Source organism: Chrysemys picta, chromosome 2, assembly GCF_011386835.1.
Source record: "Chrysemys picta bellii isolate R12L10 chromosome 2, ASM1138683v2, whole genome shotgun sequence".
NCBI classification, from domain to species: domain Eukaryota; kingdom Metazoa; phylum Chordata; order Testudines; family Emydidae; genus Chrysemys; species Chrysemys picta.
In genome coordinates this window covers 111,816,993-111,836,562 of record NC_088792.1, presented here as the reverse complement: position 1 = coordinate 111,836,562, position 19,570 = coordinate 111,816,993, and the positions used below count along the sequence as shown (strand labels likewise).

At 40.5% G+C, this 19,570-nt stretch overlaps 1 protein-coding gene across 24 annotated transcripts in view; it reads right to left on the bottom strand.

Moving 5' to 3' along the window:
• The window catches only part of FHOD3 (formin homology 2 domain containing 3), a 655,971-nt gene that overhangs the window by 163,718 nt on the left and 472,683 nt on the right, over window positions 1-19,570 (bottom strand). For 13 of the 24 annotated variants that reach the window (XR_010598462.1, XM_065583978.1, XM_065583975.1 and 10 more), the window contains 4 exons: window positions 15,548-15,642; window positions 12,048-12,191; window positions 8,789-9,027; window positions 7,122-7,208 (listed from right to left, as the gene is read on the bottom strand). Coding sequence is in view for 23 of the 24 variants with exons in the window: in XM_065583978.1 (XP_065440050.1) it covers window positions 7,122-7,208; window positions 8,789-9,027; window positions 12,048-12,191; window positions 15,548-15,642 (565 nt within the window). In the remaining variant the exon portion in view is untranslated. The remainder of the gene's footprint in view (window positions 1-7,121; window positions 7,209-8,788; window positions 9,028-12,047; window positions 12,192-15,547; window positions 15,643-19,570) is intronic. The other 11 variants (XM_065583979.1, XM_065583988.1, XM_065583990.1 and 8 more) reach the window with 1 other exon arrangement.

The following is a 19,570-nucleotide window of genomic DNA, read 5'->3' as shown; positions in this document are numbered from 1 at the left end:
CTGCCTCAGCCCTTATAAAACAAACAAATGATCTGAAGCACCTCTGATCATAAAAGGCTTCCCTTTTCTTCCTTTTAAGAGCATTCCGGTACAGTCTTTCCTTTCCCGGACAAAAGAGGTTTAATTAGTCTTATATGTAAACCTAAACAGCAAAAAGGAGAGTTGCCAACATTTCAAATTAATCAAATTATGACTCTGGAGGAAAAGGTTATTTACACTGTTGGGTTTTTTCCCCCCTTAGAAAACAAAAGCTAACAAAGTAAGCCACATGTCCATCAAGTATTTTCAATAAAATGGTTTTACTGGATAAAATTAGTAGTCTGCTGATTGACACCACATGCAATCTTATTGATAATGGGTTGCCTAAGGCAAACATTAGCAAGAATTTGGCCCACTCTGTAGAAAGGATTTTACCTGTATTAGCGATCAAATGGAAAATTAATATGTCTAATTAATAGGTCAAAAATCCTGCCATTTCTGTGATATGGCCTTTTACCATGACTTATATTAAAGTTTGGAAAATGAGAAGGAGGGTAATGAATGTTGAAAGGGGAAATATGTTTCCTTTCTCTATTCATATGTGACAGTGCTCTTTGCTTTTTAACTTCCTGTTATTTTCTTTTCTATACAATATGATAAATACCGCTTTACACCTATATAATACTTATACATCATACTTTTGTTCAATGAACCCAAAGCAATTCACATTGTTACACACATTTTATGAAAGGGTACGCTGATGTATAAAAGAGTGTACAAGAATGGACTTCGCGGAGCCTCAAGCACTGACACACAATCGTCAGGGGTGAAGACAACTGGTTGATTGCTCATCAATGGTGGTGCCCCAATGCGGTTATGGGAGTGATGATGAGGATGACATTGATTTACAGAGGGTCTGTGCAAGTTGCTCAATGTCAGTGGCAGAGCTTTGAACATCCAAATTTTAATAGGGCAAGAGCCATATAAATTAATAGATTCTAATACACATGGTTTAGGTTGGGAGCGAAAATTGTTCTTGATCAGTTTCTTATCTCCCCTCATCCATTGTATTTCCTTAGCTTCCTCCAGACCACTCTAAGACTCTCTTTAAAATCGTCTGACTAAACAAATCTTTTTTTTTTCTTTTAGCTTCCTTTCATCAGCTGTCCCTTCAAATCTGCACTACTTCATTCTTCATTTCATCTGCTACTGTTACCGCCTGCTGAACGCATGAGGGACATAACAAAGGAAATCTGTCCCCAAGCTAAAATAGCAGGGCCCTAACAGAACTATTTTTATTGCCAAAGGTACTGTTGTCAGAGACTAACAAGGGCTTGATATTATGAACAGTTGCCATTCCGTGCACCACTCTTTTCTGAGGACCACTATTCTTACATCTTCATTTCTTCACCTTTTTTTGTCCATACCAGTGGCTAATGAAATAAATGAAAAGAACATCCCCTCCACCCCCATATATAATCTTATGTCATTTTACTTCAAGAAGAACCATAATGCTAGGTGGCCTACCCTAGAGTGTCTATGAATGGGTCCTTCAGTATATGAATACTGCAGCCTATGCCTCTGTGTTTATTGCTTCTATAGGAGATGTTTATTGCCTTGGATTACTGTCTCAGATACAAAAATGGGGCAAATCTCAGGCAAGAGAAAGTATAACTCAATGTCTTTCCACTAAACGATAAACGTTACTTTTTTACAACCCTCTCTATTTCACAATGATGTCCTACCATTAGATAGGTCCCCTTAAATCCTTAATCTTGGGTCTCCCTACTCATATATTGTTGTTATTATTTCTATTAATTATTTTCATTACAGTAGCTCCTGATAGGCCAGCAGAGTCAAGTGCTATATGCAACCCCAATTGCCCTTTTCTCTTTTTTTAAATAGCAGGGTCAGCCAAACCTAAGGGATCTGACATATGTTCATCATCATTTAATTAAAAAAAACCAAACCTATCTGCCTTTCAATTGTTCCATAGTACTTTGGATTTATGTTTTCATAGCACCAAGAAATATCAGCTATCACAATGGAAAGTCAACAGAGTGCAAAACCCTGTGACTAGAGCTACAATTTTGACACAGTAAATTCTGTGGGTGGAGGGGGGAAATCAAGGATTGATTATAGTCAGAATGTCAGAAGCCATGGAAATCATAAAATTGTAAAAAGTCTTAGATGTACTTTGGACATACCTTCCCCTGGAGGCCTGGCTCACCACAAAAATTTATGGGCCACTATAGCCAAAGCTACGGGCTGTGCAGCTGGAGACAGTCCAAAGTTAAGCAGAGAAAACCCTCTTCAGGATCTCATATTTACATATAGTTTTCTGGTGAAACCAAAAAGTGTTCAACTATAATCCCTTCACGTAGGTCTTCCAATATTAAAACACACAAAACCAGACAGTTCTAATGTTTGCACAGCTCTCTGTCCTGTTTCAAGACGGTAACCCCCCATCTTTTCCAAGAGGCTTGAAGGAAGTCCAGCCCCTTTCTAAGGCTCAGCATAATTCCACTGATAATGGACTATGTCAGGTGCAGCTAGGATACCCCCAAGTTACTCTCAGCTCACGGAGGCTCTTCCAAATGAGACACTGAAAACCTGGTGCAGATTTAACTTCAAAATTCCTACACTATTGTCTAGCTCTGAAGGGCTTTTCCCTAGTGGCACTAGAAGAGCAAAGTGCATCTTGACTGTGAGGTCCTCCTCCAGGGGGTGCCAGCAGACTTGAACACTCGTCACAAGTATATCATGTCCTCTTTCGTCTCTAGCCACTGCTTCTTTCCTCCTCTACAGAATCCTCCTGGAGGAAAAGCTTCTTCAAAACACAAAATAAGATTGGGAAGTTTTAGGGGAAACTTACCCCTGAACTGGTCATCCTTCCCTATACACTTGGTCTAATACTGGTAGAGTGTAAAGTCATAACAACCTCTGTCACCATATGAGCCTGCTTATTTAGGCCTGATAGGCCTCCCAGAATTACTACTTATTGCTTGTTTGCTAGGGTCCTGTGGTACCACCAGAACATCCTAATGCAAGCCCAGTTATTTTCTTGCAGTACAAGCTCCAGCTGAGCATGTAGATTGACTAATGCTCATGTTATTTTTTTGGAAATTAAAAAAATGACAGAACAAACAACAGTCAAGGAAACATATTATAAACTAAAAAATAAAAAGGGAGTCTAATAAGATGGCATGATCACCTAAACTTAACTACACCTCTACCTCGATATAACACTGTCCTCGGGAGCCAAAAAATCTTACCATGTTATAGGTGAAACTGCGTTATATCGAACTTGCTTTGATCCACCGGAGTGCGCAGCCCCGCCTCCACGGAGCACTGCTTTACCGTGTTATATCCGAATTTGTGTTATATCGGGTCACATTATATCGGGGTAAAAGTGTATTCACAACGTTCTAAGTCTCAGTAGATTATTTGAAAACACTTTATATTTAAATCCCCCATAAAACATAGATAGATTCTTTGCTTAAATGCTGATAAGATCCACTAGTGTAAATCTACTTTCGACTTCCCAGAGAAAGCTCACTAAGTCTTGTTGACAGAATTCAGTTGAAGTATTTCTGGGGTAGAAGATTTTCTTTGTGTAATAACGATCAAAGGGAAACACTTGGTCAGATCAGATTTTTTGGAATAGGCTCATCATTGCGCTCATTTGAAAGACTGAGGAGCGGCATTTCCTGATGTATTGCTGTGCGTGGATGGGCCCATGAAGAGCACATTATGTGAGAACCATACCGAGGAATTCCACTACCACGCAGCTGCACATCAAACTATATGCCTTCAGCTCTGTCAGTATGAGAACCAAAAGTGAAACACAGTCACTTGACTTGTCTATTAAGGCTCATGTGACCACTGCACACAAGATTCTTTAAGGGTGTAAAATGAAAACTCAACTATCATGCAAGATCTTGCAACTCTTTATTGTCTTCTTTGACTCCTCATTGGCATGGCTGAAAAAAAAGCTAGCATCACACATAAAATATAGAAACGCTTCGGTAAGAAGTCTATTATTTTTAAAATAAAATGCTATGATAGGCCCATAGATTTAGACTAGTAAATTCTGAGCAGGAAAGAAAAAGTTGAGAAGGTTCCATCCTTGAATCATTCTAAATGTCATATTTTAATAGGATTAAAGTGTTTCCAAACTTTATTGAGCTCACCGCATAATGGAAACAGAAAGGGGTCTAGTGCAAGGCAAACTTGTGAGTGTAAGGCCTAAAGTAAATGTCAAGAGTCTAGATAACAGAAATATGCCTGCAGCAAAATGCCTGTCTGTAAAAGTCCGTTCTCCCCTCCCCCCCCCCACACTTAGTATAATTTTAGTTAAGTATTTATAATGGGTATATAAAAGATGGCTTTTGCTCTCAGTTAAACCACACTAACAGAACAGATTTTGTCCCTTATTTGTTTTGAACCACATATAAAACAGTGGTGCATTTACTTTGGAAGATGGTTGCCAACATGATGAAAAAGACCTACAAGTTCTCCACTTGCTTGCCCTTAAAGATATATAGTCTGACCTTTTCCCATCTTAAAACCAAAGTCTGCTCTCAATTACACTGGTGTAAATCAGAGTAACTGCATTGGCTTCAGGCAGCTTTGCTCGATTTACAGCACTGCAAATGAAAACAGAATTTGGATACTATTGTCTTTTCTGCTTTACTGCCACCATAAATTTCTCTTTTTGGAAGACTTATTTCCTTGCCATTGCAGTAAATCTTACCTGTTGACACAAAGCAGATGACTCTGAACAACCTGTTTGATGTGGTAAACAAAAGCAAAATATGTGCCAAACCATCTGAATGGAGTAGAAAGAAAGGGAAGAGGAACACTCTGCAAAGGAGTACTCTGAGGTACCTAGAGCCTGCAGCGATCTGGGGAATGGAGTCCATAAATAACCAAGAAGAATATAGTCTAAAAAGAAACACAATATACTATGTGGGACTGATTCTGATCTCCCAAGAGTGTAATCAGGAGTGGCTCCACTGAAGTCAATGAAGTTATTCCAGTGTAAAGCCAACATCAGAATCAAGTGACATATATACCATGTAACTACCAGCAGAAGCAAGGAAGTAAATGTAAGGAAAAGAAAATTAGGCTGAATACCAGTAAAGTTTTCCTAATGGTGAAGCGAATTTGTAAGCGTCTCCAAGGAAAGTGGCTGAAGCCTCATAGTTGGGGATATTTTATAACTAAAATAGATAGAGCCCTGCAAAATACACTGTAAATAACAATCCTGCATTTGCTCGGGGATATACTAGGGGCTGGATCCAATGCCCACTGAAAGGGAGGCTTTCCATTGACTTAAATGGGCACTAGATCTGATCCCAGGTGAACAATTGGGCCTTTTCCTTCTGTAATTTCTATAGGCCGAATTCACGGGTGGGAAACAAAGGTATCACCAGGCTGTGGCGGCTGGAAATGTTATGCCTGCAGAGGTCAGGCGCTGACAATTTCACTATGGTAGAGCACTCAGCTGGCTTTTGATATACCTTTGTAGATGTAACATGCCTTTAGTTAAGACGAGACTCCAATACTTGTTCGTATGGGCAGTGGAGGTGGGGCTGTGGACCCACAACAAACATGCCCCCATGGGGAGTGGATGAGAGCTTGCCGCTTGCTGAAATTTTTCAGAATTGGAACAATATGTATTGAAATCGCAATATTTTGAGGAAAAACAACAAAAATATTTTGAAGACATTTTTGCAATTTTTTTCCCATGTTTTCACCAACTCTGTGAACTAAACTCAGATACAACATGAATAAAAAACTTACTAAGATTCCATAGGAACCATATTTCTATAAAAAATAGAAAAAAGAGACCTCTCTATCATATTTCTGAGCATAATTTTGTGTTGTTTAGTTTTGAGGCCCTTTAGAAAATAATATTCCTACTTCTCAGGCACAATGACTAGCCCACAAAATGACTATTTTGAAACAATAGTCCAAAATGATTTCTCTGCATAGAGATCCTGAAATGGAATGGGAAAATGTTTCCCCTAAGTAGTAGCCAGGTGTGGCAAAAACATGGTCCAGAGTTCTGAGGGTCAGACTCATTTTCATTAATACATGAACTTCTGGTCTCAATAGGCAAATATTCTGCCTTGATCAAACTGATAAACCATATGCCTTTGCTCTCGCCCTAATGCTGTTATGTTGCTTTCACGAGTTTTTAAAAAATAATTAAGTCTGAGACTAACAGATTTGTGGTGCCTAGACATTATTTTGATGCTTTAATGCTTATAGCTTGGGAAACAGGATGCAGCCAATGCAAATAATGAATCAGAGGGGTAGCTATGCTTCTAAGTACTTCAAGACATTCTAAGACTTATACACTATATTAAAGTTAGCTTTTAAAAAACCCTTTATCAAATATGATACTCAATTATATAGGCTACTTCTTTGCATGTCCAGAAAGAAACATAATCATACGGAATGAATAGTCAGCAAAGCAGGCTATCCTCTCAAGAGGCTAAATGGCTGGAATTTCAAAGAATCAGCTTTCAGGGATTTTCCAGGAGTGAAGAAACAACAGGCCCAATCTCTGGTATGGCAAGAACTGAGTGGGAGAATGAAGTGTAGTACTTTGCTCCTGCCCACTGCCAATACATCCAGAGCTGGGGCCAAGATCTGTCTGAAAATGGTTAAAATATAGATGACAAAGAAAGTGACTAGCAAAATATCAGGTCCAAAAGAAGATGAACACAGATTTAAACATAGAGCGTGTTAGAGGGTTGTGTGTTGGGGATTAGGATGGTGTGATTTGGGATAGACTGTTTTTTTCCATCTGGCTGTTATGCATTCTCCAGTTCCCAGCTATGAAACAAAGAAAACAACAGGGCGAATGCAAATGACAAAAAAATCGTAAAACTGACCAAGTGTAGTGTAACTCGGGAAGGATAACTCAGCGTGCTTGCATGTCTTTGATTACAACAGAAAAATCAATCCAGGATCAAAGCATTGAAATAAAATGCATTTCTTCAACCCAAATGCATCACCCTAAGGAGTCAATCACACCCACTGCATGTGTTCTAGACACCAAGAGGTAATGAAAAAGCCCAGAACCATGCAAGAGGTGTTCCATGCAGAGCAGCTGCAGCAACACTCACATTGAAGATGTTTGAAGTTCAGCTTCAAATGCACTGTCATCCTTGTCATCAGCCTGTAAGACCACGAGGCCCTCAGGCTCGAATTCACTACAGACCCAGCCAAAAACAAACATGAATGAGACGTCAAATGACAACATGGAATGATGACAAATGCATTGGACATAGAGAGCTGGTCCAAACTACTGCTTATGTCGATATAACTTACGTTGCTCAGAGGTGTGAAAACAACATCTCCCTTGTGCGACGTACATTGACTTAAAATGGTGTTTACACCATGCTATGTCTGCCATCTCTCATGGAGGTGGAATAATTATGCCAACGTGAAAGCGCTCTCCTGTCAGCATAGTATATCTTCACCAGACGTGCCAGAGCGGTTTGTGGACTTGCCCTCAATATACTGAGAAGCCACTATGCAGTATATGACATGCCACTACTACTTAATAGTCCTGGAGCCTTAAAATTTCAAGTATTCTGAAGGAAGGGTCTTTTTAATAAGAATACATTGTTATTCGGTAAAATTTAGTTTGCAAGATAGAAAGTTTCCTACATGACTGGCAGAATTTTGAGGCTCCAGGATTGTATATAGTATCTTCCATCAGAAATGCTCAAAGAACTTCACAAACATTAAGTCTTCATTTGTTTAATGTGATTCAGTTTCTGGTTTCCCAGCTCAAGACACTTTGTGCCTGATTTTCAGAGGTGCTGACAACCAGCAGCTCCCGCTTTTCTCTAACAAAACTCTGTCCAGATGAACTGGAATGGCACTGGCAATAAAGAAAATTCAAACACCTATCGGTTTTCATTTTTGTCTTATAATGTCAATAAATACCTCAGTCCAGAGCACTTCTCAAGCAGTAATAACCAGTTAGATTGAATGGCTAGCCTTGTTTCTGGGCCACTGATTCCTCCCCAGTTGGTCCTTATTGCATCTCATTTGTTAATTCTTAAATATAACATCACATCTATTCAAAACAACTCAAGCCTTGAAAGAAAATATGAATATACATTTTGGAACACTGATTGTAAAAAGAAAATGCCTCATATGAATTCATTCCAATCACACAAAAAATAACTTTGCACAAGTGTAATAAATCATGATGTTTATGATTTCACCAGGACCTCCCTATAGAATTTGAATCTTCTACTAAATGGATATATTAGATGGAAATTCTGTCCATATATTACAGTAGATGAAAATTCTATCAATAAATGTTAAGATCTCACTTTATGAATGTTCCATCTCATGTTGTTTACATCCATTCCTATGGGACAAATGGTAATACAAACTCAGGAATGTATTTGTTTATTTTACAGATTGCTTTGAAGGTTTGTTTCTCTGAAGATCAATGAAATATAGTACTGACAGGCAGGTATTCATAGGGAACATATGCATCCTAAAGGCAGGTGAATATAGAAGAACCAAATGATCACATCTTTCTTCCTTTAAACCTCTAGTAGCATTTTGCTTTTTTGTCCATTACAAGAAAGAAAGAAAGAAAGAAAGAAAGAAAGAAAGAAAGAAAGAAAGAAAGAAAGAAAGAAAGAAAGGTGGGGGGAAATGAAATAACTGAATAGTTTGCCATGATCAGAGTCAATAATGTGCAATGAATACAATAGAAAGGCACAATAATGAGAATAAAGGAATGTTTCTTGTCTCAAGCACTTACTTCTCACTAAGATCTTCAATACGCTGCCCATGGCCTAACATGAAGCTTGGACTCGACTGACTGCAGGGACTTGCAGGAGCTGATAAAGTGCTTTTGATGCTCTGGGCTGAATGTCTGCGGCTTCTCCTGCGCTCTAATCCCCTTCGTTCACTGGAGCCAAGACTGGCCCTTCTTCTGTCTTTGCGCCCATTGGGTGGGGGATCAGCAGTCTCGTCTCCATCCTCATGTCTCAGTGTCATCTGAAAGGAACACAAGGGGAGACTTTTCACGTTAGCTCTAGATTTCCTATGTTTTCATTCACATTTTAACAATGAATATGTAGCTGCACATCATCCCCAACCATGAAGTCATTGCTCCCAGCATAACTTAACTGACTCTTACTATACTCACCATTACAACAGCTACTCCTCTTTAGCTGCTACACACTCATCTTGCTGCTATTCATACACTGGGATTGCATAGACCCCCTCATCTGCAGATCTTCGAGAACTTTGTAAACATTTAGGCTGGGATTTTCAAAATCTAAGGGAATTAGATGTCTAGTTCCCATCATATTACAGTGGGATTTGGGCACCTCATCCCCATTCATGCCTTTGAAAATCCCTGGGAGAAAATCTGGCCCTATTTAATTCAATGGCAAAATTCTTACCAACTTCAAAAGGGACAGGATTTTACCTTGAGTCTTGTGAATTCCCACCCTACCACTGGAGGTAATGATGTACAATCCTCATTTTATAGATGGGGAAACTGAGCCACAGAGAGGTTAAGTGATTTACCAAAGTCCCACAGGAAGTCTGGGACAGATCCATAAACAAAATCCACATCTCTTGAAACTCAGTCTGGCCACTAGATTTTCTACTCTCTAGAAAGTAGCTACACGAGGGCCATGGAGATATTATACATAGCACACTACTTTGGAACTTTACTAATGTTGCTACAATCGGTTGCCTGATCTTTAGATTACGTATTAAATTATATTGATTACTTAAGAATCCCCAGTTATCATTTTGAGGGTTGCCAGGTTCTTTCTCCAAGATCAGGCCCAGTGTTATTCAATGTGCGCAGTTGCAACACTCACCCTATAGGAACTCTTTTATATTTACAAATATAGTTTAATAATACATTTAGCACAGTCACAAACACCCCGACTTAGTAAGATGGAGAAACTACAGAATGTACATCTGCACATCCATATACTCACAGCATCTCCTGTAAAACAACCTGAAACATTAGCCATCATCTTCCTCGTCATCTTCCCCATCATCACCAGTGGCCATCATTCTGGCACCTCCCAAGGACTACACCTCCTCCTCCTACCACCCCTAGGCTGGGATGCCACTTTTATAATATGTTACGCTGACGCCGCTATGTTTGATGCATATTCAGTAGGGGATTTCCCCACTTTTCCTTATTTGTATTTCCTCACCTTACTAATGTCGGAGTGTCTTTTCCCTATAGGTTAGTATATCAATGATCTCAACTTATTATCATATACATCCATTCGTTACCATGCCCCTTTTGTGGTTAGGATCACATTTGTTATTTCTGCCCTAACTGGTTATTTCGGTTCTTTCCAAGTTCCAAGGTGTGGTGTACCTCTTAGGTTTAAAAGGGTATGAACTTAGGAAAGCCCCTATGCCAACCTGCTTTAACGCATCCTCCATGTTAAAGGTTGCAGCCATATATGGACCTTATGCTTTAGCGCATCATCATCTATCTCGGTGAAAGGTCCCAAACATATGTATGCGAACTTTGCCTTAGCTCAACATACAGGATGTGACCTGCAGGTCCTTTGTGTTACAGCCAAAATATACTCTAATATAGACCTATAAACCTATTATAATAAAACAAAGAATCAGACTTATACAAAAATAAGAAACTTGTAAGAAAAGCTATATAAGCAAGCAGGCTAGCCTTAGATGTATCTCATATACCTGTTATGTATGTCAGTTTGTTGCCTGGACAACATCTGTGGTTGAATTATGTACCTGTGGTGAGAACTTACCCTTAAATTCTATTTTCAGCTCCCCAAATACTTGGTGTTTTCCATTAGGCCGTTTATCTGTGCAAAGTTTAGCTGTTCAAAGTTCATAAGCCTCAAGCCTTATCCTAACTTGCTGAAGCTAATGTCTTACAGGACACAGGCCTGTAGGTTTCTTGCATTACTGCTGAATATAATGCAAAGCAGGATATAATGCAAAGCAGTACATATAATAAAGGCAAGCTAGCCCACTGTGCTACAAATTTCTTCTCAATCAAGAAAGAAATTAAAGATATTAAACTGGCATGCAAGTTTGTTATCTGTTTTTACCACTCAGTAAAGTTGAGAAAACTCGGTCTTGTCAACTGGTATCATGATGGATTTCAAAAACCAGACAGCATGTTTCTGGACCTTATTCTCCAATGAGCCACACAAGTTTTCAGTTGGTGTGACTACATTCAGCGGAGCATTCAGGTCTCTATACCTATGTTTTGCCTGAATCATCTAACACTGGTATCAATCAGGAGTAATTCCACTAAAATCAATGGAGTTACCATGGGGTAAAGCTGGCATAAGAAAGAAGAGAAGCAGGCCCAACGTCTCTGCAGCTGGACTTAGTACTAGAGGCAGTAATTTTATTTCACTGCACCATGACATAAATTCACATGCACTTTATATTACTTTCGGCCTAAAAAAAGCAAAGTCTGAAAAGTGTCTAATTGTTAAGAAACCAAATATCCTATCTTTGCACATAAATATTTCACAGGTGGTGAATGTGGAGTCAGTCAGTATCCAATCACTGCAAGTCGGGTAGGAATTGATCCAGTATAAACTCGTAAACAAGGACTCACTGGGCAATCCATTGTGGAGAAAGCTGTGTATGTGAAGCTGATGTAGGCGGGACATTTTTTTGTGCACTGAATGCTTTTGCATATGGAAAGAACTTTTACTGACTTAGGGAGTCTGATGTGTAACTAGCAGTTTGAGAAAGAGTTTTAATTGCAGGCAGAACTGCCTCTAAAGAGGCTAGTAAATGTGCTGTTTCACTTTGACGTATAACCTATGTCTAGTATGAAATGCATTTGTACTGCATGTAGTCATGTACCGGAGTAGGTCACATATACGAAATGTGTGTAACACTTCCAGCAACCAGATGTTTTTCTTTTAAAATAAAATAGATAACCAAGTTTCACCTAGGTTACATTCTCTCCCTCCCAGCCCCCAGCTTTGAAGTTTGCACAAGCTGTAAGATGCATAAAACAGGGCATGTTATGTTACCTCATAAATGTTAAATTGCTCAACTAAGTCCAAGTCTGTTCCTTTCTTGTTCAAGTGTCTCTGTGAAATAGCTTCGATGCCTAGCTCTTCCAGACAGTCCACCACGTCATAGAAAGAGTCCTGATCTGGCAACCCCGACAGCGTCTGAGAATCAAAGGGACAACATTGACAATGATTTGGTTTGAAGAGAATTAAAAAAGTTTTACAAGAATTTGTAAGTGGCAGTGTACGTGATTCTGGTTAAACAAGAAACAAAGAGTGGGGTTAGTAAGACACAGCTAGAAAAATAAAACATCAAGTGGAGCAGAGTCTAACAAAAAACTCTGTGAAAATATGTAAGAAAAAGATAATGAGCAAAACAAATCGATGTTACTGGTTCCTGAAAAACTACTGAAAATGTGGGTCAATAAATATATCTATATGGGCGCGCACGCGCACACACACATGGATCCTTCCCTGGTTCTACTTAACTGCAGAACTAAAAACCAGCAAATATTAAGGTATTAAGCACAGGAATAGAAGCAGAGAGATAAACCTTTTTTATTTTTTTCTATCTGAGCAAGGCAGGCTGGTTTCCTATTGATTCCTGTCTCTTCAGCCTTAAGGAGAAGGGTGAGCCACACAGCTGATTGATGCTCAGCCAGGAACAATCATCCCAAGCCATGTGCCTACTGTCTTTAAGTCCTTAGGTAATAGTAGTATTTTTAATGTACAAGTTGATCTAGACAGCAGAAATATCAGTTCCTTCCTTCCTTTTCATTCTTTAAAATCTTACTGAAGGGATGCTTGCTACCTTGTCTAAAGGGGCTTATTAAGAGTTCCTGCATATATAAAGCATTTCTAATTGTGGGACAAACATTTACCATTAACAGTCGAGAGGCACTTTCACAAACTTGAAAATAAAGAATATTTATATAAAAATAATTTACACCACAATAACTTTTTGAACTCCCATTTCTATTTGTTTCTGGGTTTAATACAGAGTTTTTCTTATCACAGTCTAGACTTTTTTTTGCTGGTGAATTCACAGTACTACCATTAGCCACACACTGCTACTGTGCAGTGAAGTCATAGTACAGTTTGTATAGCAATATGCCCTCCCAGCCTAGTATTGAAAATGACTGCCATGTGATGAATCCATTATTATGGCTCAACAGCAGAATGAAGTCGGGGAGAAGATGAACTGTTGGAGAGAGATTTTTTTAAACAGAAATGGGCCTGATTCTCTTTTGCCCTGTACTTCTGGCAGTCATTTACACCATTACAAAGTGGGTGTAATGTACTGCTATTTTGATGTGGTAGCATTTTACACTCAGTTTATGTTGTTGCTAATGACTATACAAGGTGCAGAGCAAGTGAGAATCAGGCCCAAATAAGCTTAAGAGACTAATTCTGCCACTCATGTTGAGTAGCACCTTATTACAAGTATTATGCAAGCCACTTTAGAGCATGGTGTCACCCAATGTGCATAAGTGTGGCAGAATTGGTCTCTTAGGCTAGGTCTACACGCCCCTCCTAAAAAAAGTTACAAGGAGGAATGATGGGCTCAGACCTAAAGAAATCAACTGTGGGATGAAAATAAGTCAATACGAGATACAGTAATAAAGCAAACATTAGGGCTGACAATTCCCAGACAAGATTAAGAGGTATAATCACCAGAAAGAGGGAACCCAGTATATAATATACCACGGCATGAAATGAGCATGGAAAAAGACTCCTGAGGACATGTTTTCCTGCTTTAGTGGGAGTTATATACATATGTGAATCGAGAAATGCCTTTCAGAAGGTTTCTTCTACTAATGAAGTCAGTGGGAGTTTTGCCACTGATTTCAACAGGACCAGGAGTTGGTTTTCAATGAAACATCATGACAACAGTGATGTTACTGGGGTATCTGGCCCTATCAGGCTGTTTCCAAGGGCAATTCCAAGCATTAGAAGAGAAGCTAGTTTACCAAAAAATGTTTACTATAGCCATGAACAAGAGCTTGAGAAAGTACTATGCAGTAGGAATAAATTCAGATTGTGATTTATGACCAGAATTGACAAACTGAAGATACTTGAACGAATATAATGAATTTAACACATCAAAATGTTAGTAACACTCTGACCTGTTAAACAAAACCATAAAGCACAATGATATTTTGGTTCTTAAATACATTCTGGTTTTCTGTCTTCTTTAAAAGGTCAGTTTTTAAAATCTGACTCATTTGATGATTACTTTAGAGGTTAAGAACTTTTTTCTAACTAGCTTCTCATTTTTATGGCCTTTTGGTTTTCTTTTGTGAGTGTACATGCATATTTTAGATAACATTTGATTTTACAATGGAACAGCTACTTGTAATAAAAACCTTTGAGAACTATAAGCAAGAAAGAAAAAAATCATGGCACCTTTTCTTTTTCAAACAGAAACCCTTTCATTAGCATTCAGACCTGTTAAATTCATTACACTCGATGCATAGAGAAAAAAATCAAATGTTCTGGAACCATCAAATTGTGCACAAAGCTAGCCTTTGTAACCATGGGATCTTATTAACATTATGCTTGTCCACCCTGTCCCTATGGTTTGTTACATTCATGTGTTGAGTCTTGTTTCTAATTAAATTTTGAGATCTTTGGAGACAGCAACTGCATCTCCCTATGTGATGGCACAACATCTAGCAAAATGGAGTCCTGATCCTGGTTGGCACCGTTACACAAATGATAAATAACAAGAGTAACCGTTGGTTTTATTCATACTAATAGGTTGGCACAATGATGTGAACTAACCTTCAGAAAGCTGCTCCTGAGTTTACTGATGCATAAACTGCCACGCCCATCTAGTGCTCACACTACTGTCCTTATCTGTCTCCTGTGCCCCCCAAAATCCTTGACCCCACCACCCCACCCACCACAGAATCTCAAACACCTAGACCCCTCTTTCTAGCTACCTAAACCTCACACAATCCCAAAGCACCACAATATTCACCTCATGTAAATATGCTCTCATACCTCTCCCTCTACCCAACTCCTCAGCCTTCCCACCACTCCAGCCAATTAATTTGAAAAGTGACTTAACTTCTCTTTTAGCTACCATAAAGTCTCATTTTCCTCACTAACCTGGAGATCTGGTAGTATTCTAAGGGATGGAAAAGAGAAGATGGAAAGAGAAGACACTCTGAATTTTACATCTGTTACGTGTTGAGATTAAATAGCATTTGAATATTTATTTTACTTAGACAAAGATATATTTAGTGCCCCTCACCATGTCATCTGCTGTTGTTAATGTTACATTTACAAAAACAGAGTAGAGTGGTAGCCAAAGGCACATTATTAAAACAACAAGTAGTGTTCTCTAGATAAGGTTAATCCAGTTTGGCTTTGAGTGGCTTGCACTGTAAATTCTTGGGACAAGACTGGTCTTGCTATATATCTGCCAAATGCCCAAAACACCTTTGAGCATTATGTAACTGAAAATAAATGAGTACTAATATTGCTAATGATATTAGTGTGTTAAAACAAACCTTGTTAACTAAGGTCATTGCATAAACCAGCAGTTCAGTGTCAACCCCGTCCTTTTCCTCCAGGATCTCCATGATGTTGGACCATGGCTTGGCTCCTAAGAGTAAAACAGAAATAGTAGCTCATCATGTAACCTAAAAAAATGAACAGGTTCAGACAATATGTACCACAGATTCATAATAGCAAATGGTTAGATAAATTGCTAAACAATTAGTTTGTATAGTTCTTTGATGCATCAATATTTACCTGTATCAAGGTACCTATATCAAGACAAGTACTGATGACTGAAATAAAGAGGACTGCATTGAATCCCAGTTTATGCTTCCCAGATATGGGTATGTCTACACTACGGGATTAATCCGAATTTATATAATTCGAATTTGGAAAACAGGTTGTATAAAGTCGAAATGTATGCGGCCACACTAAGCACATTAATTCGGCGGTGTGCGTCCAAGTACCGGGGCTAGAGTCGATTTCTGCAGCGTTGCACTGTGGGTAACTATCCCATAGCTATCCCATAGTTCCCGCAGTCTCTCGCGCCCATTGGAATTCTGGGTTGAGATCCCAGTGCCTGATGGGACAAAAAACATCGTCGCAGGTGGTTCTGGGTACAGCCTCACCTCCTCCCTCCCTGCATGAAAGCAACGGACGGCAGACAACCATTTCGCGCCTTTTTTCCTGGGTGGGTGAACACTGCAGACTACATACCATGGCAAGCATGGAGCCCGCTCAGCTCAAAACAGCAGTCATGAACATTGTAAACACCTCGCGCGTTCTCGTGGAGTTTATGCTGAGCCAGGACCAGAAAAATGAGGCGAGGAGGCAGCAGCGGCGGCAGCGCAGCGACAAGCATGATGAGGACATGGACATGGACACGGACACGGATACAGAATTCTGTGAAACCACAGGCCCCGGTGCTTTGGAGATCATGTTGTTAATGGGGCAGATTCTATCCATGGAACGCCGATTGTGGGCAAGGGAAACAAGCACAGACTGGTGGGACCGCATAGTGTTGCAGGTCTGGGACGATTCCCAGTGGCTGCAGAACTTTCGCATGCGTAAGGGCACTTTCATGGAACTTTGTGACTTGCTGTCCCCTGCCCTGAAACGCCAGAATACCAAGATGAGAGCAGCCCTCACAGTTGAGAAGTGCGTGGCGATAGCCCTGTGGAAGCTTGCAACGCCAGACAGCTACCGGTCAGTCGGGAATCAATTTGGAGTGGGCAAATCTACTGTGGGGCTGCTGTGATGCAAGTAGCCAAAGCAATCACTCAGGTGCTGCTATGAAAGTTAGTGACTCTGGGAAATGTGCAGGCCATAGTGGATGGCTTTGCTGCAATGGGATTCCCTAACTGTGGTGGGGCGATACATGGAACCCATATTCCTATCTTGGCACCGGAGCACCAAGCCACCGAGTACATAAACCGCAAGGGGTACTTTTCAATGGTGCTGCAAGCACTTGTGGATCACAAGGGACGTTTCACCAACATCAACGCGGGCTGGGCGGGAAGGGTTCATGACGCTCGCGTCTTCAGGAACACTACTCTGTTTAAAGGGCTGCAGCAAGGGACTTACTTTCCGGACCAGAAAATAACCGTTGGGGATGTTGAAATGCCAATAGTTATTCTTGGGGACCCAGCCTACCCCTTAATGCCATGGCTCATGAAGCAATACACAGGCAGCCTGGACAGGAGTCAGGAGCTGTTTAACTACAGGCTAAGCAAGTGCAGAATGGTGGTAGAATGTGCATTTGGCCGTTTAAAAGGTCGCTGGCGATCATTATTGACTCGCTCTGACCTCAGCCAAAGAAATCTCCCCATTGTTATTTCTGCTTGCTGTGTGCTCCACAATCTCTGTGAAAGTAAGGGGGAGACCTTTATGGCGGGGTGGGAGGCTGAGGCAAATTGCCTGGCTGCTGATTACGCGCAGCCAGACACCAGGGCGATTAGAAGAGCACACCAGGAAGCGCTGTGCATCAGAGAAGCTTTGAAAACCAGTTTCATGACTGGCCAGGCTACAGTGTGAAACGCGAAAAAGCTCAGGGCCAATTTCCCATCTGCGCTTGGCTAACTGCAGGGAAGGATTTATTTTCCGCAACAGGCAAACAGCCCAGTAGGAACGGCCACCTCTGTCCCCTTAATTAAGTTCCCGTATTTCAACCAGGTTACCATGAGTGATATCACTCTCCTGAGGATTACACAACAAGATAAAGAACGGATGTTGCTTGAATGCCAGCAAACACCGGGACCATACGCTGCCAGGCTTTGTCATGCAATGATACCAGATTACTTGCTGCAAGCATGGCGTGGTCAAGTGTCCTACCATGGAGGACGGAATAAGGATGCACTGCCCAGAAACCTTGTGGCAAGGCTTTTGGAGTACCTCCAGGAGAGCTTCATGGAGATGTCCCTGGAGGATCTCCGCTCCATCCCCAGACACGTTAACAGACTTTTCCAGTAGCTGAACTGACCGCGAATGCATCCCAAGTCCTCAGGGCAAAGTAATCATTAAAAACCGTTTGCTTTTAAAACAAGTTTTATATTTTAAAAGGTAAACTCACCTGAGGTCCCTTCCATGGGGTCAGGGTCTTGGGTACTGGCTTGGGAGGGTTGGGAGGGTACTTCAGTCAGGGTGAGAAAAAGATCCTGGCTGTTGGGGAGAACGGAGTGCTGTGTGCTCTCTGCAAGCTCATCCTCCTCCTCCTCTCCCCCATCAGCAGAATCCTCAGGTGTAGCTGATGAGACTATCCCCGACCCGGAATCCACGATCACAGGTGGGGTAGTGGTGGCGGCCCCCCCTAGAATTGCATGCAGCTCGGCGTAGAAGCGGCATGTCCGCGGCTCTGACCCAGAGCGACCGTTTGCCTCCTTTGTTTTTTGATAGGCTTGTCTGAGCTCCTTGACTTTCATGCGGCACTGATCTGAGTCCCTATTGTGGCCTCTCTCCATCATGCCCTTGGAGATTTTTTCAAAAGTTTTGGCATTTCGTCTTTTAGAACGAAGTTCTGCAAGCACTGAATCGATTTTGGCGCTACTCCGCTCATCGGGGTGGAGTACAGAAATCGATTTAAAGGGCCCTTTATATCGAAATAAATAGCGTAGTTGTGTGGACGGTTGCAGGGTAAATTCGAATTAAAGCTGATAAATCCAAATTAAAGTCGGAGTGTAGACCAGGCCCCAGATAAAAAGCATCAATGCAAGAGTGATATATCTTTTGTCCTGATTTTTACCTGAATTATTTTAATAATCCCTCCCTACATTCGCTCCCCCCACACCTACACACTTCAAAGGTGGTTCTCTCAGTTCCACTCAGTAAAACTCTATATTAGTTTGGATCATGTAATTACAAAATCCGTGAAAAGCAAAGTGACTTAATAGCCTATTGCTTCAAATAAAGTAATTTTATAGGTCTTTAGGAAAATGGCTGGTAGACTCAAGCTAAAGTCTTATGTCTGAGATACTCTGTAAAACAATCACAATAATTTGGCTAAACCTGAGGTAGATACATGTACTCAAGAAAGAGCCGAAACTGATCTATCAAGGAAACTGAACTGGATAATGAAGGACCCAAGTTCGGACAGTTGTGTTTGAAGTAAATGTGAGGGTCAGGAGGGAAATCAGAAAGGTATGAACTATTTACTTGGAGAGACTAATTCAACTACATGATCAGCAAAGCTGGAAGGCATTCTCTGAACTGCAGAGAAATGATTCAGACCAATCTTCACAGAACTCCACCTCCATAATTCTACCCGCAGGATATGGAGTGACAATACACTCATATAATGAAACTGGAGAGATTCTTCATCAGAACCTGTCATTGGGTGATCAGTGACCCCAAAGACAGGATACTGTAGCCTAACAAATAATCCTTTTGTGGTTGTCATATACACCACATGAGTTATCATCATAACACAGTGAGCAATCTCTCATTCACACAGCATTCAAATTTATATCCTGCCCCACACACGCATATCTCCCATTGACTTAACTGGAAACACCATTCACAAAGTGATGGCAGTTTATAGT